The sequence below is a fragment of the Uloborus diversus genome, chromosome 4 (assembly GCF_026930045.1).
Source record: "Uloborus diversus isolate 005 chromosome 4, Udiv.v.3.1, whole genome shotgun sequence".
Classification (NCBI taxonomy): Eukaryota; Metazoa; Arthropoda; class Arachnida; order Araneae; family Uloboridae; genus Uloborus; species Uloborus diversus.
Genome location: NC_072734.1, coordinates 162,038,147 through 162,065,174, shown reverse-complemented (window position 1 = coordinate 162,065,174; position 27,028 = coordinate 162,038,147). Strand labels below are relative to the sequence as shown.

General features: G+C 33.6%; 1 protein-coding gene across 1 annotated transcript in view; it reads right to left on the bottom strand.

The window, feature by feature from the left end:
* LOC129220961 (guanylate cyclase 32E-like) overlaps positions 1-27,028 on the bottom strand; it is a 207,724-nt gene that overhangs the window by 11,509 nt on the left and 169,187 nt on the right. The window contains exons 12-18 of the mRNA XM_054855396.1: positions 20,856-20,960; positions 11,082-11,153; positions 7,773-7,944; positions 6,775-6,924; positions 4,947-5,127; positions 4,108-4,248; positions 127-250 (exon numbers count right to left, since the gene is read on the bottom strand). Coding sequence (XP_054711371.1) covers positions 127-250; positions 4,108-4,248; positions 4,947-5,127; positions 6,775-6,924; positions 7,773-7,944; positions 11,082-11,153; positions 20,856-20,960 — 945 coding nt within the window. The remainder of the gene's footprint in view (positions 1-126; positions 251-4,107; positions 4,249-4,946; positions 5,128-6,774; positions 6,925-7,772; positions 7,945-11,081; positions 11,154-20,855; positions 20,961-27,028) is intronic.

The window sequence follows — 27,028 nt, the reverse complement described above, 5'->3', positions numbered from 1 at the left end:
ATGTCAATTTTGTTCTCAGAAACAAAGGTGCAGCATTTAGTTTAACCCTGAGCAATTCCATGAACGCATTTTAGTTTTGACATGCAGAAAAATTGCTCGTTATAAAGAAAGCAAATGCATTCTTACTTCTAAAGGGCTGCATTGAGCTGAAATTGTAGTAAACCCAACAATGTCACTGAAGTAAATTGTTACACAGTCAAAAGATTCTGCTTCCACTCTATGTCCTTTCTTCAGTTCATCAGCAACATACCTTCAATAACATCCTTAAATATAAATATGCGAAAAAGATATCCAAAATAATTTTAAAAACAAAACCTAATACTATATACCTATGCATTTATTAGTCGACGTAGTTTAACGTAGAAACTTCGAACTTTGCAGATTCACGTAAATTTTATTTGGGGAAGAAAAAAGTCACTTTTCAATCATTGAAACAAGGGAGCATGTGTAATTGCTTGTTCGTTATTTTTATTAGCGAATTGAAGAAAAAAAGGTGCTGATAGATGAATCGGATTGGGGAAAGGATTAAACTAGACTGCTAAAAATTACTTACCACTTAAAAATACTTGTTACTCCCGTTACAATTAACTTAAGAATTTGAACTAATTTCGTCTTGTGCAGAAAAACTTTTGTTTTCTATTTACTATGAAAAGTGTGAAAGGATATTTTTGCAATTGATATGAAAAACGGGCCTTGAACTAAAATAATATCGAGTTTTACAAAATACACACACACACTTCAAGATGATTAATGAGCTAAGGTTATGCTAAATTACAAGAAAATACACGGAACGTCCTCTGCTCTATGTAAATCACAACATACATACACGCATGCATACATGATTTGTAAAGACAGATAAAGATCTAGATAATGATTATATTAGAGGCTACTATCAAAGAATCGTTAATCTTTTACTTCCTTAAAATTTACCAAACACATTTCTTTAAGAGAAATGGGGAGAATATAACCTTTAATGAGCTCTATAAAAATAAAATCATTCATTTATACTTTGCACTTCAAAAGCATCGAAATTAAATTGAAATTATTTTTACACATGAAGCATTATCTTTAGAACAGCTAAGTATCATAGATGTAGTATAGTTAATGCTATAATCTATATGCAAAACATAGAAAACATTTCCGAACTGAAGTGAAGAGACTATGTTGGGCGGATTGGCAATTCTGCGTCATTTTAATCATTCATAGAAACTAAACTATCTTAGAACAGAATTCAACATTTCTGAAAACTGATATTAAATCTAATCATTGACTGGTCACTGAAACTGTAGCTAGCATTGTATATAATCAATCAGTTTTCCTGAACAAAAGGCAACGCGTCAGATGTGCGATCCTCTGAATTTCCGTCAGATTCGGAATGTCGACTGGAAATGAAACAGGTGCCCCAGCTGTGGGAACAGCACCAACTGCATCGATTATCCCCGAGGGGGGGGGGGGCGTCCGGAACTTAAATTTTTGGCCGGGAGAAATTCTCAATTTACTGAATGAAAGTCCGAACTTTACATAAGGGATATGAGCAGGGGCCTGCAAAGGGGGGGGGGGAGGGAAAAGCCTGTTGGCCCGGGATTGAGCCTGAAGGGGGCCCAAGTTTTTAAAATAGGGTTGAAATATTTCTAGGGATGTAGTGTAAACAATATGGAGGGGGGCCACAAAAATCATTTGTGACGGACCCCAAAATTTATATTCACGCCCCTGGATATGAGACATCATTCAAAAAATTTTAAAATATAAAAATTGCTATAAATTTTGTCTCAAATTTTGCTGAATCGACAGACAAATTTGCCGGATAAGAAAGCGTTTTGGAAACAGTGATCTTCAATCGGGGCATCTCTGTTTATTGGTACCTTTTACCAAGTTTATTAATCTTGATAATGTTTAGATACTCTAATGTTTAAATACTCTCATGCATGATTAAAATATCATGCTCAATCCATTGTTACGGATGTGACATCTGTGCATACATATTTGCATTTAAATCTAGGAATATCATACTCTATTTTGAAGTATTTATAGATTTGATCATTAGTATCCGTTACATGAGGCCTTCAGAGCTAAAGTGAATCAAGTCGTCATCAGCTGATCCACTTAAGTTCTGAACACCTCATATACTAATAAGACTCCATAAAGTGCTTTGAGTAAAATGAGGCGTTCATGACTAAAGTGAATCAAGTTCATGAAGGACTTGATCCACGTAAGCTAGACTTAAGTCAAGCACTAAAAATATTTTTTATTGCTTGTCTCTTCCTCGTGAGCTTTTGTAAACGAATTTTGTTCACAGCAAATCCACTGGTTACATCAAGATTTATATTCGATTCAAAGTTTCAAAATTTTCAATTTGTTAAAACTGTTTGATATTAAACGAAAAAGTATTCAAATTAACAAATGAAACACAGAAATTAGGTTCACCAGCCGAGATCTTTCGAACGACAGTGTTTTTTTTTTTTTTTTGAACGGAACAATTCAATAAAAAGTTATTGCTTGTGTGTGGGGGGGGGGGGGGAGCAGACAGACCAGCAGACATACATTTCCACATCTCAAAATCATACTTTAAAATTTTAATCATTCAATGCAAAATTATTTAATCAGTTTTTGACTTTAATTTTATTTTACTCAATGCCACCATCGAGGGAAAAATAAAAGATTTATCGAGTATTCTTCTGCCGTGTCCAGGTTAACGGCAGTATCTACAGAAATGAGGTTTGGAGATGTTCGAAAAAACGCTTTTTGGGTTCCATACTAACAATGGGGTTGTTTCCTTCAGTCAAAAGTAATACTTTTAGACACTGAAAATGATAGAATGACTAAAAAATATAACATGGACCCAGAAAATACTTTCATTTTCCCAACAGTTATTTTTTAAATTTTTTTTAAAATGTCCGATTTTGAAAACAAGGCGTGGTCTTTATGACGTCACAAATGATGCATTTTGGCGCATCTTTCTACCACGGTTCCACGTTATGATAATCAACAAGCGAATCAAAATTGCGCTCTACACTTGCTATCAACCATATTGTTGCCAATACACGTGAGTAAAGATGTGAATTAAATATTTTGCTCTGTTATTGGCAACACAGAATGACATTTCATCATTTGTGATGTCACATGACAGAAGCGTAAACAATGAAAGCGCCAGATTTCAGTATTTTTTGAAAAAATATTAAACTTAAACAAATTATTTAAAAAATGGTCAGATCCTATGTTTTTAAGCATGCTCTTTTAGAAAAAAAAAAATGCTTTTAAAATTTTGGAAACGATCCCATTGGGAAATGTTGGAGTTATGTTTTTTTCGCGATTTTCTTTCAAAAGAAATCAAATAAGCAAGCCTGTACAATAAAGCTAAAGTACAATAGATGATAAAAATGCAAAAAAGTGAAAAATTTCAGTTACTGCCCTTTACCTGCACACGGCAGTATTCCAACCTGTTGGTTTTTCCTCAACTACTCAAGATTATTCGTTATTTAGAATGCACCAATCGGTGCTGCTAGTAAACTTAACTTCAGCTTGCAGTATTTTTTGACATAACCAAATAGGTTATCATTTATAAATCTCTTCTTTTGTAATATTAACTATTTATTTACAGTCATTAATAAATAAATATGATGATATATCATTCTCTTAAAACAAATTCTTTATATTTAAACATACACATCCTGAATCTAAACTAAGGAAAATCCAGCACGGTAACAAACTCGCATTCAACGTTACGCATTTATGGAAATTTTTCACTTGATAATCTTCTGACAATCACTATTTTTCACCCTGGATATCATTTGACTTAGATAATTGACTTTGAAGATCAATTCGATCAATTCACGCAGACTCAGACCTCGGAAACTCGCTAGCTTCGGAAAAGAATTCAGAGAAAACTAAATAATTCCATTAGAAGTTATCTCTATGAAACCGACATTTTTGTTATGTGCATCTAAAATGCTTGGCCAATTCATGCAAACTTTCCATCAGAAATATTTTAAAAACCTCATTCTTTTGACTGATGAGTTTTTTCTAAGAACGTAACACCTACTCAAGATCTGTTTTGAATATTTTATAACTGCGAAAATGTTATTTTAGATCAAATAGCGTAGTCCTTACGTTGGTAGCATCTCATATAATAATGCATCAGTTTTCTTCTTTTCTTCAATAAGCTGATCAGTTCTTTCGTCAACAAGAGCTTCAAGATTGTTTGCGTATTTTTCCATCATTTCAAGCATGTTGTCAAAAATATGAGGCTTCCTGGAGAAAATAAAAATGCTTTAGATAGACAAATCTGTAAACCAAGAGGTGTTTTACATTCAAAATATAATTATCTTTAGGATGGTGAAAACAGTGTTTGTAATTTTAACGCATTGCTGAATTTCTAATGTTTCTTTAATGTTGTACGTACATAAACTCTTATAAGTTGATTCAGCAACTTAATGTTAATTTACAGAAAAGAAAGAAATAAGCATGAAACTATACTCCTGAGTATTTAAATTCGTATTATAATTTTGTAAAGCCCAAAGTTGTGTGACGGCTAACAATTGAATAGCTTACTTGGTAAATACAACGGTTTTCTTTCACAACTTTCCTTTAGTATCTTACATACTAAATTCCAACCGTATCTATCTATCTATCCATTTTTGTACGTCACTCGAGCTCCTCGAGAACTGATTTTTTTTTTTTGAATAATGTCCCTAAAATGAAAAATATTTAGTGTACCGTTGGTTCTCTGGGAAGAACTATTTAGTAATTAAACAAAGAACTTTGAATGATCCTTTGCAAAATACCCAGACTTCACCCAAAGAAAGTTGAGCTAATTTCCTTAAGGAAAAACTGACAAACTCATTTTTAAAAAACACCGATTTAAGGCTGAGAGAAATTTTAAATGTGTGTAAGGATTTTTGACGTTCTACTGAATAACAAACAATGATAAAAAGTCAATTCTTGCTCACAGTCCTCTTCTCATCGGTCTTAATTTCGCTCTGATAGTTTTGAAGTCTGGTCGATGCTCCGGGACTTCATGCCAGCATTCCTGCATACAGTTGATGACACAGTCGAAGGAGGCCTGAAGTTTAGACAAAGGCGGCCGAAAAGGTTCCCCCTCAGTTTCTTCTATGACGCGTATGATGATTTCTGTGGAGGTAGGAGAAAGACGTGAAAATTATATTATTATTGTAAGTTATTTAATCTTTTGGCAATAATTCGAGCAAAAGAAACCATACGACAGCGTAAAAATGGGGGTGGGGGGATGCACTAAATTAGTAGCATTTGAGAGCACAATGAAACTTTTTTGTGGAGGCATAAATTAATCACCTCGTGTCTCTATTATAGAAATATCTTATGCTATTAAATACTGAGCGTATCTTTGTATTTAGCTGTCTATCTATGTGTGTCACTCTGACTTCTTCCGAACGCCAGAGAATTGATGATCGAACCAGGTATCGATAGATTCGTAATTTTTCAGACATGTTTAAACAGTTATCGTATTTCTATGACTTTAATTAAAGGATACATTAATTAAAACATAAATTTTCAAAGAGGTTCCTCAGCCAAAAGGAAAGCACGAGCTGACACGCTGCCAAATCCTACATTTGAAACTTCCTTTCCAAGGTTACATGTTTCTCGCCTTTGCAAAAATAAGCCCTTTTTCCACGGCTCATATTTTGTCTCTTTTTTTTTCTGTCTAAAGCGGAAGTGATTGAATAATTCGAGTTAATGGTAAAGTGGAGGCACGTAGCAGATTGGGAATGGGATGGTTCTAGAGGTGCACTGAGCCGAAAACTAATGTATTACTCACTAATGTACCAACGCATTTGGAAAAAAGGGGGGAATTTCCATAAATATGAGCTTCATCCCTTCGCTGGTGTACATACAACGCTGCCGGGGCGGTGTCCATCAATTGGCAGCAGGCGGGTCGGGCGAGCAGCCGCCCTAGGCTGCTCGCCCGACGCCTGAGGCTGCAGGCGTTAAGAAGGAATGGGTAAAGCCTCCGAAGTAGCCCCAAAGCACCCGCAGGCGGCAAATCTAGCCGCCTTGGCGACAAGTAAGGTCTTAAAATTCAAGAAAAGTCGCCACCAAACGAGTTTTGGTGAGTAATGAGAGACATCTTTCACTTGCTTTGCAGATGTCCTACCACATGCAGACGGTAAAATCGTCGGTGAGAAATTGATATCTTCAAATTCTCGCCACGGCTTTAAATTCAGCGTTTTTCTTAAAATTTCGGCAGACTTTAAAGATTTTTTTTATCTTGATAATGGGGAGCACGAGGGGAGGGCAAATACTTTTAGTGTTAAAAAAATTATGCTCAATATGCATTTTCGATTGCTTCCTAATAAAACTTCTACCATATTGCACTATTCGTGTGGTATGAGAAAAAGTAACTTTTTTATCTTAAAGATTTAAGATAAGAAAGTAAGATTTAAGCAAGTATTTTAAACCTTATATGAGTGCGAAAAATATGTGATTATATGTAAAACAAACTTTAGTAGTTTCAAACTGATTGTGAGAGCAAAACTTAAACTGTATACTTTTTTACCTTTTGGGTATTAAAATTGTATCAAACTACAATGCAATTTAAAAACGATGTAAATAGTTTTTACGTGTTTGAACTGAAAGCTATTTGGAAATAGTTTTTTTTTTTTTTTTAGAAAAAGACGAATCATATCTGTTCATCAACAAATGCAAATGGTTTTTGACGTATGTTATTCAGATATTTAGGAAACAATTTGGGGAAAATATAAAAGTTTAACATTAGGATTTGGCTTCGAATAACATCTCTACCTGATGCTGGCATTCTGGTGTTGCCGTAAGGACCACTGCGTCCAATAATTTCGAACAAAATTATTCCAAATGAATATACGTCCCCTTTCTGCGAGCCACCTATAGGAGAATGTGGATCACGCAGCAACTCGGGCGACTTCCAAAGGAGTTCTGTAATTAAACAGGCATGTAAATAAAATTTAATTCAAAACAATCGGAAAACTATTTTTCCCGTAATTTTTGATGCTGCACTGAAACTAACCAGGAAACTAAAAAGTAGTGCAACAATTACAAACGTCAAATAAGTAGCAATCGAAAAAGTCTAGTTAAGCTGGTTTTTTGATGCGTTAATTATTTGCCCTCGCCTCCCTGTCATCGAAATATCAGGTCTAAAAGGCTGAGAAAATTTTAGTAAAAGTCACCAAATTTAGCGAGTTTCGGTGGGTAATGGAAATTATCTTTCACATTCATTGTATGTAGAGAGATGTCCTGCCACATGTAGGTGGTGAAGTCCTGAGGTACCTTCTATTTATCGCCAAGTCTTTAATTTTGGCAACTTTTCTAAAAATTTAGACAGAACTTAAGACCTTATTTCTTGATAACAGGGAAACGAAGGCAAATTATATATGCGTCTAAAAAATATAAAAAAACTTTATTATGCTTTTTCTATTGCTGTCTGTTAAGCTTTTTTTTAATATAATTATTTTTAGTTCGTTTGGTTCCTTGGTCAGAGCATCACAACCTTAGAGCAGGAATTAGTAACTGGAGGGAGCAAGTCCAATCATTGGTTTAGGAAAAGCTGAGGCAAAGACCCCAAGTCCCGTGAATCAACTGCGACAAATTTTGCGTAAAACTAATGATAGAAACCTGATTTCATCCAATAGTTTACTTTAAATGCTATCATGCGACTCAAAATCTTTGCATTAAAAACTAAAGGCTCCACTCTTTCCACCTTTTATTTCTTTTCAATAGTCACAACTTTCGTTTTTCAACGAAAGACATGAAGCGCTTCAACTCACTTTCACAGACTTTTTCTAAATCGGTATCACAGTCTTCTACATCAGCACCAAATTTCAATTCTTGAAGGCCAAAGTCGGTGATCTTCACAACCCAGCGGCTGTCCACCAGACAGTTCGAGGATTTTAAGTTGCCGTGAGTCCGCAGAGGACTTTCGTGAAGAAATATCATTCCCTAAAAAAAGAAAAAAATATTACAGTAAAATGAAGTATTTTACAGTAAATTTTTCCAAAGGGCCATTCCACAAAAAAAAAAAAAAGTTAATTTTGTCCCGCACGTGACGTTTTATACATTTCATAAAAAATAATAATTTAAAAGGATGATGAACAAAATTTTGTTGCTTAAGAAATCACAAACGCATGTGTGATTTCTTAAGCAAAAACTTTCTTCAGTATTTCTTTTTTATGAAATATAGGAACCGTCACGTGCGGTACAAAATTACCGTTTTCAATGGAATGGGCACATGCATATTTTTTCTTTTTTCAATTGTTTAAATAATTGTTTCTAAACTAATGAGATATGTTTCCTTTACGTTGGAACCATGGCTTTCAAAATCTTTTATTTGTTTCGTCATTGCTGTATTAATAGAGCAAAAATATTGGTTTATTCATAAGCAAGTTACCAGAGGTTGACTCTGGATGTCCCGCACGTGACGCATGTAAATAAATTTTATTTTAAATAACAAAATTGTTTAATAAAAATGTAATTGTGTCAGGAGTATCTTTGTATCCAATGTAAAGATTAAAAAAATGCTTATTCCTGTTTCATTAAAATATTTAAGAGATATGACGAAATGTTAATGAAATTTAAGCGTATTTTTGTCCCGCACGTGTAGGTGGAATGGCCCTAATCTTTTCAACAGAAAGAAACTCGAAGTTCTTTTCCAGAAACTATATGACGATTATCATAATTTATTTCCCCATTATGGCAGAAAAACCACATTTCATTTTTTAAAGCATCGTTGGGATCCAATTGCAAGACCTAAGTTAAATAGTTTACCTGCGGATGTAAAATAGTTTATCTTTTTACGTAAATCAACTGTATTTTTCTATCGTAATTATCTTGATTAAACGTCTAGTGTAATGTAGTGTGTTTGAAGTTGGGAATATCGAAAATATTAGAATTACTTTCCAACTTGTAGGGAACCGCTCTTAAAATGAAACTATTGTTTCGTCTACTATTACTGTAAAAATACTACAATCATTTCAAGGTAGTTTATATAGTTTTTTAATACTTTGAGCGCAGGCTTGTTCTAGTGCGAAATGATTTACAAGAGCGGGACCCTTTGTCCAAACCAACAACAGCTGCCGTGATATTTTTAGATCTTCAACCATTTAAAACTTTGTGTCTCAGATTACATATAATGCTACACAAATATTGAAAATGATCTTCCCAATTATTGATAAAGTGTCGGTTGGTTGTTGTTGTGGCAAGGCGTTGGTCTTCTGTGCCACAGTCCCCTGTTTCTGAACCACCGTGGCTGTTTGAGACGCCGAACGCCCATGTCTTATGTATAATTATGAGGCATGTAAAAGACCTCTTGAGTATTTGTTGACCTTGAATGCTCTTGGCAAAATTAAATTCTGGTGCAGTTTTGCATCGAAGAGAGCCTGAGTGCCTCCTCTGGTGGAAACTGGGCGTCAAAATTATCTGTGGCATTGATATCTGCCTTAATAGTGGCACATGAAATATTGGATGCCTTATCGGGGGATCGAACTTGGTCTGCAAAAGGCAAAGGCGCTTAGCGCAGCCTGTATGAAGAAAAAAAAAGTATGGGGGAGGGGGGCTATGGGTAAAAGTATTGGTAAGGTTATAAAAAGCAGTTACAGCCCTGTCAAATCAACTTCGTGATTTTATAACGTCTCGAACTCGAATTCGCTCAGCTTTGCAAAAACAAGAAACAAGCAAAACTCTGAGCTTCTTTGTTTTTCTGGGAAGTTTTTCCATATTTCGACACAGAAATATTTCAATGAAATACCCGAGAGTGAATTTATTTCACGTTTCCTTTACTTCGAAGGTATGGGGGAAAAAATATGACTTCCGTTTTGCATTTATCGTGCTTGTTGTTGATGACAAGATTATTAATTGATTTATAGCTGGGTTATTTTCCTCTTAATTGTTTTTGTTTCGTAGATGATAGCACGAGAACCTGTACATGTACAGATAAAATCTTTTCCAAAGAATGAAACAACGTCGAAAAAGTTTGTCTTAAAAATAAAACATTTGAAGAGAAAGTGAAGTTACGAGTTTAGCGTTTTTCAACAATTATATAAGTTCTCACTAGTAAGATAAAATATTTTAATGCTTTACAAAACTTCAATTCAATTAATTGTGCTTGCATGTTAGCGCTTGTTACTTTTTGAGTAAAAATATAACACATTGACTAGTTTCCAAATGTATTTATTCAAAACTGAAGATTTTAATACAACTACTTGGAAATATGGAAGAAAAAAAATACAGCGAATAATGTTCCCAACTGAATGAAGTTTATTTTTAAAACCATACACCTTCAGTTGATTGTAAATAATTGTCTAAATTACACATTTACAAATCACGAAGCACTAGGCATCAAGATAAAATAGATAAAAAGTGCATTGCACATAAGGAAGTGAGAACAAACAAACAAATAGGCAGTGAGAAGCAAATGGATGTGAGGAAAGTTTTTGGTTTTTAAGAAATGGTGTGTTATGTTCAGGTCATAGAAAGGCTTTCGTTGAAAAGTTTATCTAAATCATGCGATATAGCAGCATCTACCAGGGCTTACGTTCTCTTTTACCAAAACAGTAAAGAGTTTCTCCCGCCGCTTGTCCTAGACATCTACAACTTATTATTTTGGGCACATCCCATTGTTTCTGATTACACCCAAACCTTTTTTTATGCGGTAGATAGGGATCGCATTAAAAAAATCGCAAAAAAAAAAAAAAAAAAAAAAAAAAAACTGTTCGAAACTTCACGAGTAGCTTTAAAAAGTTGTTTTCGCAACACAGTTAAAAAAATTCTATTTTAATGCGGTGGATAGGGACTGCATTAAAAAATGTCTCACGTAGAAAATGAGCCGAAGAACTTACAAAATCATCTGTAAACGAAATCAAAATAAACCAAGTGATGATAAAGTCGGATCGAGTTTCCCGAATAAGGAAACTTTTTGGAGGTCACAGTGACCTCCCATCGGGGAGCCTATGTCGTCACTTGAAGGTACTAAAGCCCTCGGATCCAGGGCTTTAGAAGGTACTACCTCGTTCTCGCTTTAAAAATAATTTTGTCAATTGAATCCCAATCTGATTGAAATTTTAATAGGACAAATTACTTACCCTCACAATGTCTCCAATTAGAGAAGCGTTGAACATGTTGTCTAACTTCACATCTTCGTTTGATAAAATATCCTTAAGAAATAAAATACACTATAGCATTATAGTTAGTTAATCCATATTCATCTAATTTTTTGAGGGACTCTCAAAACCTTCATTACTGTTGTTTTTTGCAATAAAAACATAGAATAAATGTATTAAAAGTATGAACCTAAATACTCTCTTTCGCAAGCGTAAGTTAACCCTTGGCAGTGGTGTATCCTGGTAAGAAAGGGGGGAGGGGGACACTTGAGTTACCATGGGAAAGTAGAGGTATCTCCCTTCCACTTAGACTAACTGTTTAAAAAATATCGTCTTTTTTTCAGGCTTTTTGTGTAATTTTCATCCCCATGACTCTGGATCTAGAATCTCAGTATTTCCATACATAAAGTCAAAACTTCGAGCAGGACATTGAAAATATTTTGAAGTGTACTTCGTCACTATCAAAAATTTGCGAAACGTAAACAGTAGCAATCCTCTCGCTGGTTTCATGAAAGTGGTTGGTATTATATGCCAACTTCATCTCTATCTATCAAATTAATTTGTATTTAATTTCTGACTCATTGATTTCATACTTCGTCACTATCACAACTAAATATTCAAAAATTTGCGAAGGGTAAACGGTGGCAGTCTTCCCACTGATTTCGTGTAAGTGACTGGTGAAGCTTCCCCATTTTCATCAAAATAATTTGCGTTTAATTACTAACTCTTAGGTTTCGGGTTTACTAATAATAATATGTTTGAAATATTGTTAAGAGTAGTGATTCATAAAAGTGAGTGGTGTAACTTTCCCCATTTTCATCAAAATAATTTGCGTTTAATTACTAACTCTTAGGTTTCGTGTTTACTAATTATAATATGTTTGAAATATTGTTAAGAGTAGTGATTCATAAAAGTGAGTGGTGTAACTTTCCCCATTTTCATCAAAATAATTTGCGTTTAATTACTAACTCTTAGGTTTCGTGTTTACTAATAATAATATGTTTGAAATATTGTTAAGAGTGGTGATTCATAAAAGTGAGTGGTGTAACTTTCCACATTTTCATCAAATTAATTTGCGTTTAATTACTCCCTCTTAGGTTTCGTATTTACTAATAACAATATGTTTGAAATATTGTTAACAGTAGTAATCTTGCATTTAGTGAACGAAATTATCTTTATTTTACTTCAATCACGAGTATTAGCTATACTTACCTGCTTCAGTTTTAAATTTCGAATGTACTACAAGTATTTTGCAGTAAGTTACCGCCCTAGGCCAGGGCTAAAGCAGAAATACGTAAAATACGCCGCCAGCTTAGTTATTCCATCGGAGGAGTGCAGTTTCATGCTTTTTAGCACTCATAATAAAAATACTAAAAATTTGAAAATGCTTGAATTAAACTTTTTTTTTTGTGCTTTTTTTTTAATTCGGAAACCAAAAAATCAAGTTTGTACAATAACGCTAACGTACAATCGATGACAAAAATTCAAAAAAAAAAAAAAAAAAGCAGTTACTGCATTTTACCTGCTTACGGCAGAATAGTTTCGGGGGGGAGGAGGGGCGCATGAACTTACATGACTGTTCAAAAGAGAGTGCAGAGCCAGAAATGTTGAGAACCCCTGTTTTGAAGTACAACTAAAAATTAAATTAGTTGCATAATTTTACTCGTGAATACATGCGCAGAATCTACAGATACACTGCAAAAAAAAAAAAAATGCTGTTTTCATAACAATATGTTGTTATTTCTTACAGTTTAATGCTGCTGTGCTAAATAATATAGAATAATTGTATAACTCTAGTAGATTGCGCAAAACGATGCGCAAAAGGTGTTTCTTTTCCTATGGGAAGTTTCACAGAGAAACTAATGAATTCAAGGTATCGACAGCCATGCTGTTGATTTTTCGAGTGTGTTGAGGCAGGATTGCTCATACGTAATCCAAGTTAATGGTAAGTGCTAGTTATATTGTTCATTCCTTTACCCTCAAAATGCAGTTTCGTTTATTATCGACAATGTATGTAAAATAACAGTGTTAAATTTAAAATTGTAATTCGTATCCCAATATTCGTTGATGTTGACTTTGAAATTTATTTTAGTTGCTAAGTTATGGCGATTGCTTTATAGCAAAACTTCGAGTAGTTGCTGTGATTTTGGACATTTTACTGTGCGTATGATAGTTTTGAAGCATTTTCTAAAACTCAAATTAGATTTAAAAGGAAATCAATTCCTTTCCTGATCGTATTTAAATTTGTTAGAACATTAGACTGTATTTACGAGAAAAGTTGTGGGATGTTAGTACTTAACATTTAAATCCTTATGTTTTCTAGTAAATTTTTAACTTATCGCGATTGACTTCTTTTTTTTCTGTGTATTTTTTATGTTCAGTTTTAAATCTTTTAATAATTTGGATTTGACCATTTTGATAAATTTTACAATATCAAACTGTAGAAGCGTTAGTAACTATTATATGCTATACATAACTAGATGAATTAAAAATAAATAAATATATAAATAAAATAAAGACGTGACCGAGAGACAAGCAAACAATATCAAGTTTACTGATATTGTTTGCATGTGTTTTGCTGAATAATTTGCTCAGCAAAACACTCTGGAAATATCTCTGATATCTAAATGAATACTCTAAATTCTGGAGTCAGCCTTCTTATTTATCTATCAAAATTAAAATAATAAAAAAATCATCAATGAAGCACTCAAAAAAGAAAATAATAATAATAATAATAAAAATAAGCATGTGAAGAAATAAACACGAAACCATTGTCTTTTAAAAGTTTTATATTTACGTCAGCAAGAAATAGAAGTCTTACTTCAGGTATAATGCACTAGTACTACTGAAACTTCTGAACATAAAAATATTTTAAAAGCTATATTCAGAGGCACCCGATGGAAGATCACGGGAGGTCCCTATGACTTCCCAAAAACTGCCATATTGGGCAAATTTCGTCTGACGATACCGTTCAAATTTGAGGACATAATTGCACTGTTTCAATTTTTGAGTGCTTGAATGTCCCATTTCATTAGATATACTTAATGAGTGATTATTAAGTGAGAAAATCTGTTCCAGTGCCATAAGATTCACCTTTTCAATGCTAAAAAAAATAATAATTTAGAGTGTATACGAGTGCTTGGATATGCAAAACTTATCTCGGAATTTCACTTGAAATTCAATTTAATTTTAAAGGTGGCAAATTGCGTGATTAAAAAGTATTTAGGAAATATTAATGTCCGTTTCAGTGCCATAAGATGTACTACTTTAATGTAAAAAAAAAAAGATAATTTAAAATGTGTACCAGTGCTTGCATACAATGTTAGAACCAGGGGTTCCAGTCGAGTGAATATATTCCCTCTAAGGTGAAAGCATGGTGCCTGAAGGTGCAATACAAGCCAGGAAATAGAGCAGAGTTGCCGAAAGAGCATTAAATCACGGAAAGACTCATTGCGCATGCGCTTTTGCCTGAGACATACATTCAACCACCTCAATATGGCGGACAAATGATGATTGCGTTTATGTGTCTTTCACATTGAATGAAGTACACTATTGGATTAAAACACAACTTTTCTAGGATTAATTATCCGAAATTACAAGTAAGTACAGCTTTTGATCACTTCGTAGCTTTTAGGGCTTTCAAACATAGTTAAAGTGTTTAAAAGTGTATTTATTGCTTTTCAGTTACCGTTACTGTCTACCGTGAAATTTCCATCATTCAAAACGCCACTAAAAATATCTCTCATTATTTTCTTGAGTACTCGATAAACAGCTTTTATTAATCACAAAAAAAAAAAACCTGTAATAAGGTTATCAATAATCAACAAGTGAGAACCTTAATAAAAATGATTCTTGTGCTTCGTAGATTATAACAGAAAGCTAGTGAAAAAATAGATCTCTCAGTCTAGCTCTTTTTTTTTTTGCTCTTTCATTCAAGTGTTAGAATCATTTCCTGTTAGCGGTTAATGTCTCGATAGAGTTAGAAATTTCTTTTGTTTTTTTTTTACTGTCGAAAAACTTCATGTGCATTTCATTTTGTTACTCTTGATTGACGTTTATGAAACGATTTTGTTTTTCCGTAACTGTAATATCCCTGAATATTTTTGGCTTTTCATATAAACAATCCATAAGTACAGCTATGCTTCATTTTCGGAATGCGTCATGTTTTAGTAAACGTATAATTTCTCACATTATTTAAATAATTACTCGTTTTTAAATTATAACGTATATGTGACAGATCTTTGATACCAAGTAAAGGGGTAGATATTTATTGTTTTATTAATTTTTAACATTACTTTTTGTAAAAAAAAAAAAAAAAAATCAGAACTCTGAATTTTTTCACATGTTTTTAACGGCCCCAGAGTTATTATTATTAATATTATTTATTTTATGAATTTTTAATAAAACGATCAAGATTTCACTGGTCCGCAAAGTTTTTCATTTGCTTTTACCGCGCCCGTGGGTCAAAAGATGTTGAGAAACACTGAGTTAGAGCACGATCAGATGAATTAATGGAATGAGCACTTCTTAACTATGTTGAAAACTCTGAAATATGATCAAATGCTGTAATTACATGTTTTAATCATTTCCAGTACCGAGTTCAATGTGAAAAATGTCCAAAACGTAGAATATCATAAATAATAATAATAATAATAAAAACACAACTGTATTCAAAAACGCACACAATACGAGGGAGGGGGAGGAGGATCTGTAGTAAGGGTGCCATTTCTCTCACCGAAGGTTCCCTTTTTTCACTCTGGCTGTCTATTTCTTAAAAGGTGCCTGTTTTTCACCCTATTTAGAGGTGCGATTTCGGCTCCGTATTGGGTGCCGCTGGTGAACAAGCGTTTCTCCCCTGAAAGGTGCCGAATGCATCCTGCAGTTTTAACAGTGTATGCAAAACCCAGTTTGGAATTCAACTTGAAACTCAATTTAATTTTTAGAATTTTACTAATTTTTTTATTAAAAAAACAATTTAAATTGTTTTTATTATTTTTTAATGGGGGAGGGGGCGGCACTTCTCAATATCGCCTAGGACGTCAGAGCTACTAGAGCCGGCCCTGTTTAACTGACGTCAATTTCCTTACATTTTCTCAAGCTACTGACTCAAAAAGAGGGTTAGTTAGTTTAATGTGCGTCGGTGTGAATTTCTTAACCATCGTTCCTCTCAACCCTCAGCCCCATAGATCTTAAAATAGAATAGATGTGCCTTCTCCTCACTTTTCTCCTCAGAGCGCGCGTCAACATCCCCCGTTGAACATCACGTGATCAAGGGACACCCCTCACAAGAAACTGTTTCCCTTCTCGAAGAGAATTACTTTGCGCCGCGATCATTTGCACAACTAAGGGAAATTAAAGCATTTAACCCATGGGTTAAATGCTTATTCACTAAAAGTAATAATTAAAAAAGGTAACTATTTTTTTTCATTAAGATATTGCAAATGTATTTGTTGTACTTTTGCAAAAAATGTTCTTTGTTACCTTTTTAAGTTATTACTTTTTAATGAAATGCGGGACAAAATGACAGCTTTTTCATGGAATGGTTCATTTGATATTTTCCCATCATAACTTTTGAAGCAGGCGTACAAGCTATTTAAGCAGTTTTTCAAGTGCTTTAAATACTGAGTAGAAATAGACGTCTTCAAAAATCTTAAACAAAAATTGACCTTATAAATTTTCTTTTATTTCAATCAAATTTTTGAAATACAGATAAATAGTTTCAATGCGTGCTTTTTCCCACAACTTTTGAAGCCAGTGCAACAATTTAACATAAAATCCTATCTAAAACCATAAACCAATTAGAAATACAAATGTAAATAGTATCGAATATCAACTCAATTAAATAATATTCTAATATTCGTATGCGTTTCGCACCAACACTATATTAGCCAAACCAATAACTTTGGTTTGTTCCTAATTTTTAAACAACTTCAGTGTTTTCTTTTTTTTTAAGTACTCAGAAAATAAATTCATTTGCAATTATAAACTACATGAATGGTCATTTGACTTCCGCCCCCTCCCCAATTTTTCTTTTTTTTCGTCCACAGAATATGATAATTTTGACAATTTAAACTCGAGGGTGAAGAAAACTAGTGATTATTGTCCCTTAACAATATTAATTTTGTTACTTTCCTACTTATTGGTCTTTGTGAATTATTTTCATTATTTGAATGGATTGTGCGATACATTCTAACGCTGAAATATTTAGTAACGATTAATTTTATAAACTTTTTAACGAGAAAATCTGCTGCTTCTGTTTCCAACATATGCTTATTTAAACTTAGAAAAACTGAATTCGAAATTTTTCTCATAACTCTTGTGGTCTCATGAGTAACATTATATTTTTGTGTTTTACTCCCAAAACTTTTTCACACTCTCGCTCAGTTGTTCTTCACAAATGTACATATTTCAATGGCTGCAATCTTGCAATAAGTTATCATACATGAATGTGTCTCAAAATTCTTAAATTTTATTAGGTCTATTTTTTGATTTGTTGTAGTTAAGACTGCGTTGCAGTCGTCGCAGTTCACAACAGCGTGCACTTGCCGGACAAAAAATCCATCGTAGTCAGAAACATCATTAATTAACTGCGTCATGTTAATTGAGATGATTTCTGAATTTTCTAAATCGTCGTCAAAGGAATCGGAAGAAAAGGCTTTCTTTCAAAGCATTTTTGTTACGCTTCAAATTTAATCCTAGCATCTGAAGGTTGTCAAAATCAGGCACTTTGAAGAACTGGACTCTTTAAATTTCCGTATGAATGAATAATCTTTTTTTCGCACTTCGAAATTGTCTGACGATTATTGTTGAATCCCCTCATAACCTGATTGCACTGAAAAAAGTTTCAAGGTGATCCTGAGTAAGCTTATAAGTCATTACGCAGTTTAGAACTGGAATTCGGGCACCTATATACTTTTCATATGTTCCCACCACACTTTTCATAGAAATTAGAAAAACCTAAAAATCCAGTTTTTCGCGGACATACTATAACTAATTTTCCATCTTTTGTTTTTAGTGATTTAATATAATGCTCGGCATCTACATTCACACATATAGAGATTTCTCACATAAGTATAATGAAAATCTTCAGACAATCCTGGACTTTTAACGACGCTTCGCATTGTTATATCGTTATATCACTGCTGACCGAGAAGAGGGAGACACGATGTCCCTTGATCACGTGATTCTCGGAAGAATCATGATGACCCCACTTTCTCCGGGCGAAATACGCTGCGCTGTAGGAGAAAGGCCTATCTATCCCTTTTAAAGATCTATGCTCAGCCCGCGCCTGGTGCACCCTTCTTTCTTTCTCAACTAAAATTGTGCTCCTTGGAGGGGGGAGGGGGTGTTTCCGCTCTCAAACTCATGCACCTTCATTTTTATTATTTACTAGCTGTACCCGACGCGCGCATTGCTACGCCAACAAAAAAAAAAGCATCATTATACTGATTTTCATGACAATCGGTTGAACGGGGCAGAAGTTGCTACTCTGCAGTGCCACCTGGTGGCGAGTGGCTTCAATGAGCATATTATGCACCTTCTCCATGGAAAAATACATATATATAGCAATTTTCATAATAATCGGTCCAGGTATCAAGTGAAGCCGTGACGATACTCAAATTTTGTACTCACGCAGTTTGCAAGATCAATCAATCGCTAAAAATATCAAATAGAAAAAGTTTTAAATCCCTCCGTTGCATGAAACGCCATAAAACAATAAAGAAAGAATTTATTTGTTCAAACTCAAGAAAAATGGCAACAGCTAACTTCTTATCAATGAGATCTTTCATGCGAATTAACTTCTGTAGCCGATAATTTTATTCGTATTTATTCAATGGATTGTGACTTAAATTGGAATAAAAAAGGAACTATCGATCGGATTTTTTTTGAACTGGTCTATAAACATTCCCAGTACCAAAAATAACAAACGGTGAAAGTTTCAGCCAAATCTGCCGGGTAGTTTTTGAGTTCATGGATGACATACAGACAAACATTCATTTATATATATATATATATATAGATTATTTTTTATTTTTTCGCCGTCGAGCCTTTTGCTATCCCAATGTGCGCCCTTTGGGAGTTTAGGTTAGCGCCCTCTTGGGGGATCTAGTCCGCCCCTGCCCGAGGGTCACGTGAGACCCGTCGTTATTGTTTAAATGTGACTTGAATGAGATTGTTTTTGAAAACTATCTAGTAAAAGCTTTTACTGGATGTTTTTACATCTGAAAGCTCACACCTTGAATTCAAAAAGACCTTAATATACCTTGAAACCCTAAAACATGTGTATTCTGTAATCTGTTTATTTGTGCTAAACATCGTTGGCCACTGCACAAAAGCATTTATTTATTGCTTAATTATTTTTGTTGTTGAAAAATTTTGGAAAATTAATAGATTTCTACTACCTACATACAGAATCAATTGCTTTACTTTTCCATATTGTTCTTCAGCTATAAAAGCAGTGATTTCAACTATGAGAAGAGACAATGATAGGGAAAAAAACCTTGTGCATAAAAACTGTTGATAACTGTTAAATTTATGGTTTACTGCTGTTAATTTTACTATTAAATCATTTATAAAACTGTATACTACTGCTACTTTCATGGTCGAGTACAGCTGGTTTCACAGTATATTACTACTAATTTTACAGTTTATCGCTGCTATATTCACAGGGCAATTCCATTAAAAAACAGTTCATTACTGCTAATTTTACATATTATCATTGTTAACAGGCCAAATCCATTAAAAAACAGTATATTAGTGCTAGTTTTACAGTTTATCGTTGTAAATTTAACAGTAAAGATCTTTTATAAGACAGTATATTTCTGCAAATTTTACAGTTTCAGTTTGGAACCTCAGCTACCAGTATTATACTGTAAAAACAATAGGTTTTTTTTTTGCAGTGTACTTATAGTGCAAGAGCCCATGAGTGCCAGGCTTACGTCATAGTATAAAGGCTCAAATTTTTTCTGCGTAAAAACATCACTACAGGTAAGAAAGTTTCGCTATTATTTAAGCTAAGTCGCGGAAACTTTGGAAGAAAACAGGTAGCAAATGAGCATAAAATTGCTGCAAAAGCTGAAGTTCATAGCTTCATTCTATGTCACGTGGCCTGGTGGTCAACATTAAACCATCTCCGATTTGGAGGACGTTTTAGAGAGTTTAAGACATGTCTTTGAAACTACCCTATGTAAAGTTACAACTTCCAAGGCCACAAATCATTAGAATCTAGGATACCTCAAAAAGAAAAAGAAAAAAGGCGGGCTCTAAAATGGCCTCCAATGGGGGAACTGCGCTAAACATGACACAAAGTGATCCGCAATTTTGGATTCTTTTTTTTATTATTGGTCCTAGATCCTCAGGATTTGGGTCTTGGAAGCTGAAAATTTGTATGGGTTAGTTTCAAAGGCATGTCTGCACCTCTATAAAATTTTGTTCAAATAGGAGGTAGTCAGTGGAGACGAGACGAGGTCATTTGACCTGGAATGACTCAGCTTTTGACCCACCTTTGCTACCTGTTTCCTGCCAAAACCAGCGCGACTCAGCTTAAATAATAGCAAACCGTTCTTACCTGCTGTGATGTGCTTAAACCGCTTGAACACACTGAAACCTTTCTGCACATTGAAACATTTGAACTTCATCCGTTCCACAAAGTTAAATGTATATAAATAACCCCATTAATAATTAAAAGAGGAGATAAAATCGCACACAGTTATTCAGTTTACAGTTTTAAGAAGAAGTTGAATAAATAATATTTACTTTTAAGCTTCCTCTTGAACAGTATTCAGTGACGATGCAGATATTTGGAGGTTCGATGCAGGCACCAATGAAAGGGTTTAGGTTGTCATGACGCATATCACGCATCTGCATGAAACACATATGACTTATCAATTTTAACTTTTAGAGGTACAAAAGTGAGTGTGTACAGAAATGAGTTTCGCTTTTAGACACTAAATGAAATATTTTCGAACTGTTCAAATATATCCCTAAATTTATTCGATCAAAAACTTCTTTTACGAACGTTCTTTACATCATAAGTAATTTCCATATAAGTTTGCTTGATGTACAGGTGTTTATAAAGTCCTGTGTGATGATGATAAATAATGTTCATTTAAAAAAAGTTATTTATGATTTTTACGTAATTTTATTTTATTTTGATCTTTATCTCAATTAAATCTTTTCCTCATTGATAATATACTAGCTAAAAGCGAATAAGTGGAACTTACACTGAAAACTGAAAATGTCGTTTATGAAAGAAAAAACTCCCAGGGACGCCGCGATGTGTTTTTAGGGGGTCAACGCCTCGGAACCTTTGGTTTTAATTCACATTATCAACCCTAAAATGTCAGTTCATATCCATGTAAGAACTGTTGTGACCGTACCCTCACCTCCCAGGAAGTAAATTCTGGCTGCGCTAGTGCCTGGTGTGAAGTTGAAAAAATCGAATAAATCTTCTCAGTACTACGAAAGGTGCACAAGTATAAGTATATTACTGTTGTGAAATAAATTTTTGAAATAAGGATCAACATAGAAAAATAATTATGCTTATACCTAAGGTAGTTTTTTTTTTCTCCTTTTTTACTGAATTTTCTTTGTCAGTGCAAGACTTCATCAAATCCCGTAGGGTAAACCAGGGGATTGCAGCAACCTGGGGGAAATGCCGCCATCTTCAAAGCTTCTAAATCTTATTACTTAGTGTGAACTAAATTTAAGAGTTACAAGTATACAGAATTCAAAGATTCTAGGGAACGTTGACAAAACGTAACAAGTCCGAAATAGTGTTGAAGAAATTGTATGTGTTGTTGTAAGGTTACCCTATTACGTCTATTTCTTGTCACTAGATTTCAAAATGTAAAAAAAAATAATTTTTTTTTTAATAATCTGTTCTCGGGAAAGTAAAACAAAAAGTTGAAATACAGCTTTAACTAAACCTACTGAATTCAATGAAAAATTAAAATTAACTCATTGTACAATATTTAACATAATTTTCTCAGTCAAGTAAAACCAGTTTGTACAAAAAAATACATTCAAAGAAGAAATATTCTGTTTTTTAATTTTCACACATTAAGATTAATTTTCTCCTAAAAATGTCTACCCCAGATGGAAAACTGAAAGTATGTCAAAAGAAAAACATTCAAATTATTTAATTGCTTAATTATTTAAAGTACAGCTAGTTTGCGCGCACATAAGATTATTTTCTTCCAATATCAAAAAAAGAGTCACGTTTTAATATTTAAAAATCATTTTTTTAAAGAGCCTAAAAATGTAAAAAGTGAAAAGAGTACGATAATCCCCGCTACCTTCTCAAGTTAAAGTGTTACAGATTAATAATGTATCTGTGCTTAAAATGAAAGAAATTCCATTAGCAAGATTATAAAACTCCTTACACCTTAACTATTTTATTATAATCATAGGGTTTCATGTATACAGATTATGAAAGATTATGAATAAGTTAAAACAGAAGGAAATGCATGGTAGAATCATTAAGAATTTATACCTAAAGGTTTTTTTACGGAGAAGAAAGAAACAGAAATATAACATTCAAAACACAAAGGAATAAAGCTATTTAATAAGTAAAATCCTTACAGAATTCTCACTAATTAATTCATCCAGCAGGTTCAGTGAAAGCAGTTGAGAAGCATTTGAAGAATATAGTAACTGTAAGTCACAATACCGACAACGTGATGATACGTTTCCGAACGTAATTGGATTTGGCAATAGGAATGTGAAATTATTTTATTGCTTCTCGCGCGATACTTAAATAACAGTGGAGCCAGTCGAATAATTAACCTTCTTAGAGAGCAGTACGATTTTATTAAAGAGTAAAGAGGAGTACTTGAAGATGACTCGAGGACAAAGTACATGAATAATTAAAGTGAAACTTTTTTTCGTAGCAGAGCTGTTTTAAAGCTTCGGCGTTATATTTAAATTAGATGTGAATATTTGAGAAGGTGATTTATGCTTCAAGTTTCCGTTATTCATTTTGTATTCTTATCTCATCCAAAAATATATTTAGAAATAGGAGCAAAAAAAAAAAAAAAAAAAAGGAAATGCCCTCTCAACCTTTTTTAAAAATTATTCCTTTCAGAGCAATGAAAATAAAATTTTATTATGTGACGGAAATAGCACAAAGGAAGTTTCCGTTTAATTGATGTCATAAAATAGAGCTGTCCTTTGGCTTTTAAATCCCTGGAGGAGAAACAAAATACAAAAGGGCCTATTTTTCGATACTTTGCTATTATACGTTACGAAAAACTTATCTTTCTTTAGAAAGCATTTTTGCCAACAAACTTGCGCACAGATTTTTCCTTTCGGACATGAACCCGGGTTGTTTAGGCGCACTTTGAACTGTTTTGGAATTTTTCAAACTTGAAGTCTTGAAAACGCGATTTTAAACCATTCTTGTTCATGTTAGAGGAAGCAGGAAAGAATGAGGTTCAAGTACTTTCCACTGCTTAGTTTTCGAAACTGCAGTTCAAGAATGCAATAATAAACGATATTCGATTAAGTTAGAGGAAATGGTTTCGGAAACTCTCTGTAATGTTTTTCCAAAATTTAAGTTTTAAAAACGCAATTTTGCCCCTTCCCCTCCTTGAAGAAATCCTGGATCCAACCTTGCCACTTGCTTAACATGTTTCAACATACCAGAAATATCCTGGATGAAAATACGGCCCACAATTCCGAAAATTACAGTAATGTGGGGCAAGGGAAAAGGTAACACATGTTACTCTGTTTGCGCTGCCACCTATCTGGCTTCATTTGAACAATGCTATTAAGCATGTAGTTGATTCCAGTCAAAAAAGTAGTTGCCTCTGAAGATAAAGGTACATGGCAATAGAAGCCATTTTAAAAATTCGATACTGAAATTGTAATTTTTGGGGTTTATCAAAAAGAAGTTTTGCTGTAATAACATTGCAAAGCTCTTGTTTTTAACGTTTTAAAATATTAATTGCGAACTACTGAAGTTCAGAGCAGTATTTATTTATTTATTGTCAGGCATGTTTTGATTTTAAATGTGTAGTAAAATTTATCAAGGGTATGTGGAACAAAGTCAGGCGGCAAATTTAGTTATTCATTCCTTTATCTTTATATATTAATAGGCAAGCCGTTTTCTTTGTTACCGATTTCTCATCTGTTTGTGAACCGATTTCCTTCATTCTTTTTTTTGTTCAGTAGCTATTGCCGAGTTTTAGTTTCATCAACAAAAATTTTTGAAATCGAACTCTAATTAACGGAGACATTAATTAAAAACTCATTTTCGTCCTAAAGGGCTCTTTCTACGCGAACGGATGGTCCATCTTTTTCGAATTTGATATGGTTGGAAAGGTCTTCAAAAAATACTCCTAACGAAGAAATTGTAACAGCGCCCAAGTTCCAATAACCCAAATCCACTAGAAAAAAAGTTATAAGCGTTTTTTAGCTAGCGAAATTCAAAAATTTCAATTTTATCTCTTTTCCATTGTTGAAATTCATTGTTGGAAGCGTGAAACATAAAGTTTTAATTCATTTTTAAACCGCTTTTTCTACACGAAAAATGTACTTTAATGCTTCGAGCTTGGTATAGTTGGAAAGCTCGTGAAAAATACTTTGAAACACGTTCCACCCGGTTTTACCGTGCAAAAACGCCAACCCGCTAGAGGCGCTAGAAAAAGCGCTAGAAGCAATTAAAAGTTGGTGAAAATTCATCTTTATTTGCTTTTTCACGCGACATAGTGTGAAGAAATTGCTGGATAATATTACGTGTTGTCATTTCTTGCTTGAGTATTAAGAAATGAAATTCGTTTATACAAAGGTTCCACGTATAAACTGAGTTTTGCGTTATCATTTCATTCAATAAGGTTTTGGGTTTTCTGGGAATTTGACGATCTTTATCCATTGCGTCAAATTTTTGGCAGCAATGCCAGCGGGACAATTGTTTTTCTTTTGCATACGCAAAACAAATAGTAGGGAAATATCTATTTGTACAGGGCTATCGCAAAGCAGGACGCTGTTTAAGAATGAAGTCACACTTTAGGGATTCATGAAATTGTAAGTTTGTGACTATGGGGAGGAGAGAGAGAGAGAGAGAAGAATTAATGATAAGAGAGAGACTTACAGTGGGGAGAATGTGACATCGCAAGTTTTTCTTTTTTTTTAATTGAAAATGGCATTTGTCATGTGCTGTTTTTCATAAACAAAGAGAGGAGGGATATGGTGAAGTGTGAAATTTTGTGACAAAGGGGGAAGGGGGTCAAATATGTCGAAAGAAAAGTGTGACATTAGCTATGCACAGCCCTTAACCATAACAATAATCATAAAGACAAACTGTTTTGAATTGTACTATTATTTCATATCACAATTGAACATATGTTATCCGAAATGAAATTATTCACTCCAAAAATTTGACGACCACGCCAATTTCCCAATCATTAAAATATCCCCCTTTCATTCATTTATCTTGAGATTAACATACAAAAAGCTTTGATAGTATTTTTTTTTATTATTATTACTGTTTGGTATTGTGAGTCCATGTATCAGAGTAAAAATAAAACTGTTAGAAACAGGGAAATTCATATAAGTTTTCTTAAATATTCAGTAATGAATATGGTCGAATTTCGACCGCTGGGCGAACCCTGGTTTTTAATTAGTTTGCATATTCATTGATAATTCTTATGCACACATTCAATCATTTATTGATTCCCTTATTAATTTATCCATCATTCTATAACTGATTCACATGTTTATGAAATCATTCAGTAATTTATTTATTTATTCATTCATTGATATATTCATGTATTTATTCATTTATTAGTTCATTCATTCAACGAAAAATACATTCAATAATCAAATAGAAAATATTTCATTAGAAAAACAATCTTTGCCTCCATACATGAGACAAAGTGATAATTTTCCTCTTTTACTTGAAAGTACTAATTTACGGCCAAAAATGAAAATGAATATATCAGTACAGTCTTCAACTAAAAATACGTTGTTTTCTCTTTATATATTGTATTTTTCAAAATAAATTTCAAATTTTTTATTTTTGAAGTCTTAACTATTTCACTTTTCTCTGCATCCCCCTAGATATGTTACCGACGCTGGCTGTGAATGCCTCAGTTCTCATATGAATTTTCTGTCGTTATATTACTTATATGTGTTTTTTTTTTCTTGTTAAAGACACGTTTTAGAAAATTGCTTTAACTTAAAAAAAAAAAAGTACAGTGTTTTCCTCTAGATCGGAAAAGGAGCAGTAAGCTGATAAAAGGGCACTCCTTCAGTTAAAAGGACAATTTCTCAAAAAAACTTTGTAGTACAAAAGAACTAAGTTTGGTGTATAATCTTCCTACACCAAACCCATTCTAGTGGACTAGGGGAACAAAAGAATTACGTTTTAAAGTCATGCTGGAGTGAATTTTTACCTTTCGAGCAAGAAAATGTGCTTTTGTGATCAAGTTTTGATACATTTTGAAGGGACACATTGAGTATAAAAAAGAGGGCACTCTTTTTTACTCTCGATGAGAACTCGATACTTTTTTACACTCGATCGTAAAAAAGAGGGCGCATCGAAGGTTGCCTGAAAAAAGGCAGAGCGCAGCGCTTCCCTAAAAATTTCTGCGGGAAACGCGAATGATATATTTGAAAAAACTTAAAGCCTAAGACAATCGAGAAAGAGAGAGAGAGAGAGCGATAGCAAAAGAGAGTTGTTGTCGTGTCTGATGGACGTGCAGAGTGCGAAAGGTTTAGATGTTTCCAAAAGACTTGATAACAAGATCTGCTAATTCTGGAGCCCGATGGCTGTTCAGGATTTCAATTGGTGGTGTTCCAAGTTGGAGGAGGGAGCGAATAATGGCCTGACAATTAAAAACATGACCCGGGGTGAGTTGTAAATGGGGACAGTGCTTGCAGATGGGATATGATTTATTATTAGTTGGTAATATCTTCATGTCCTTGAA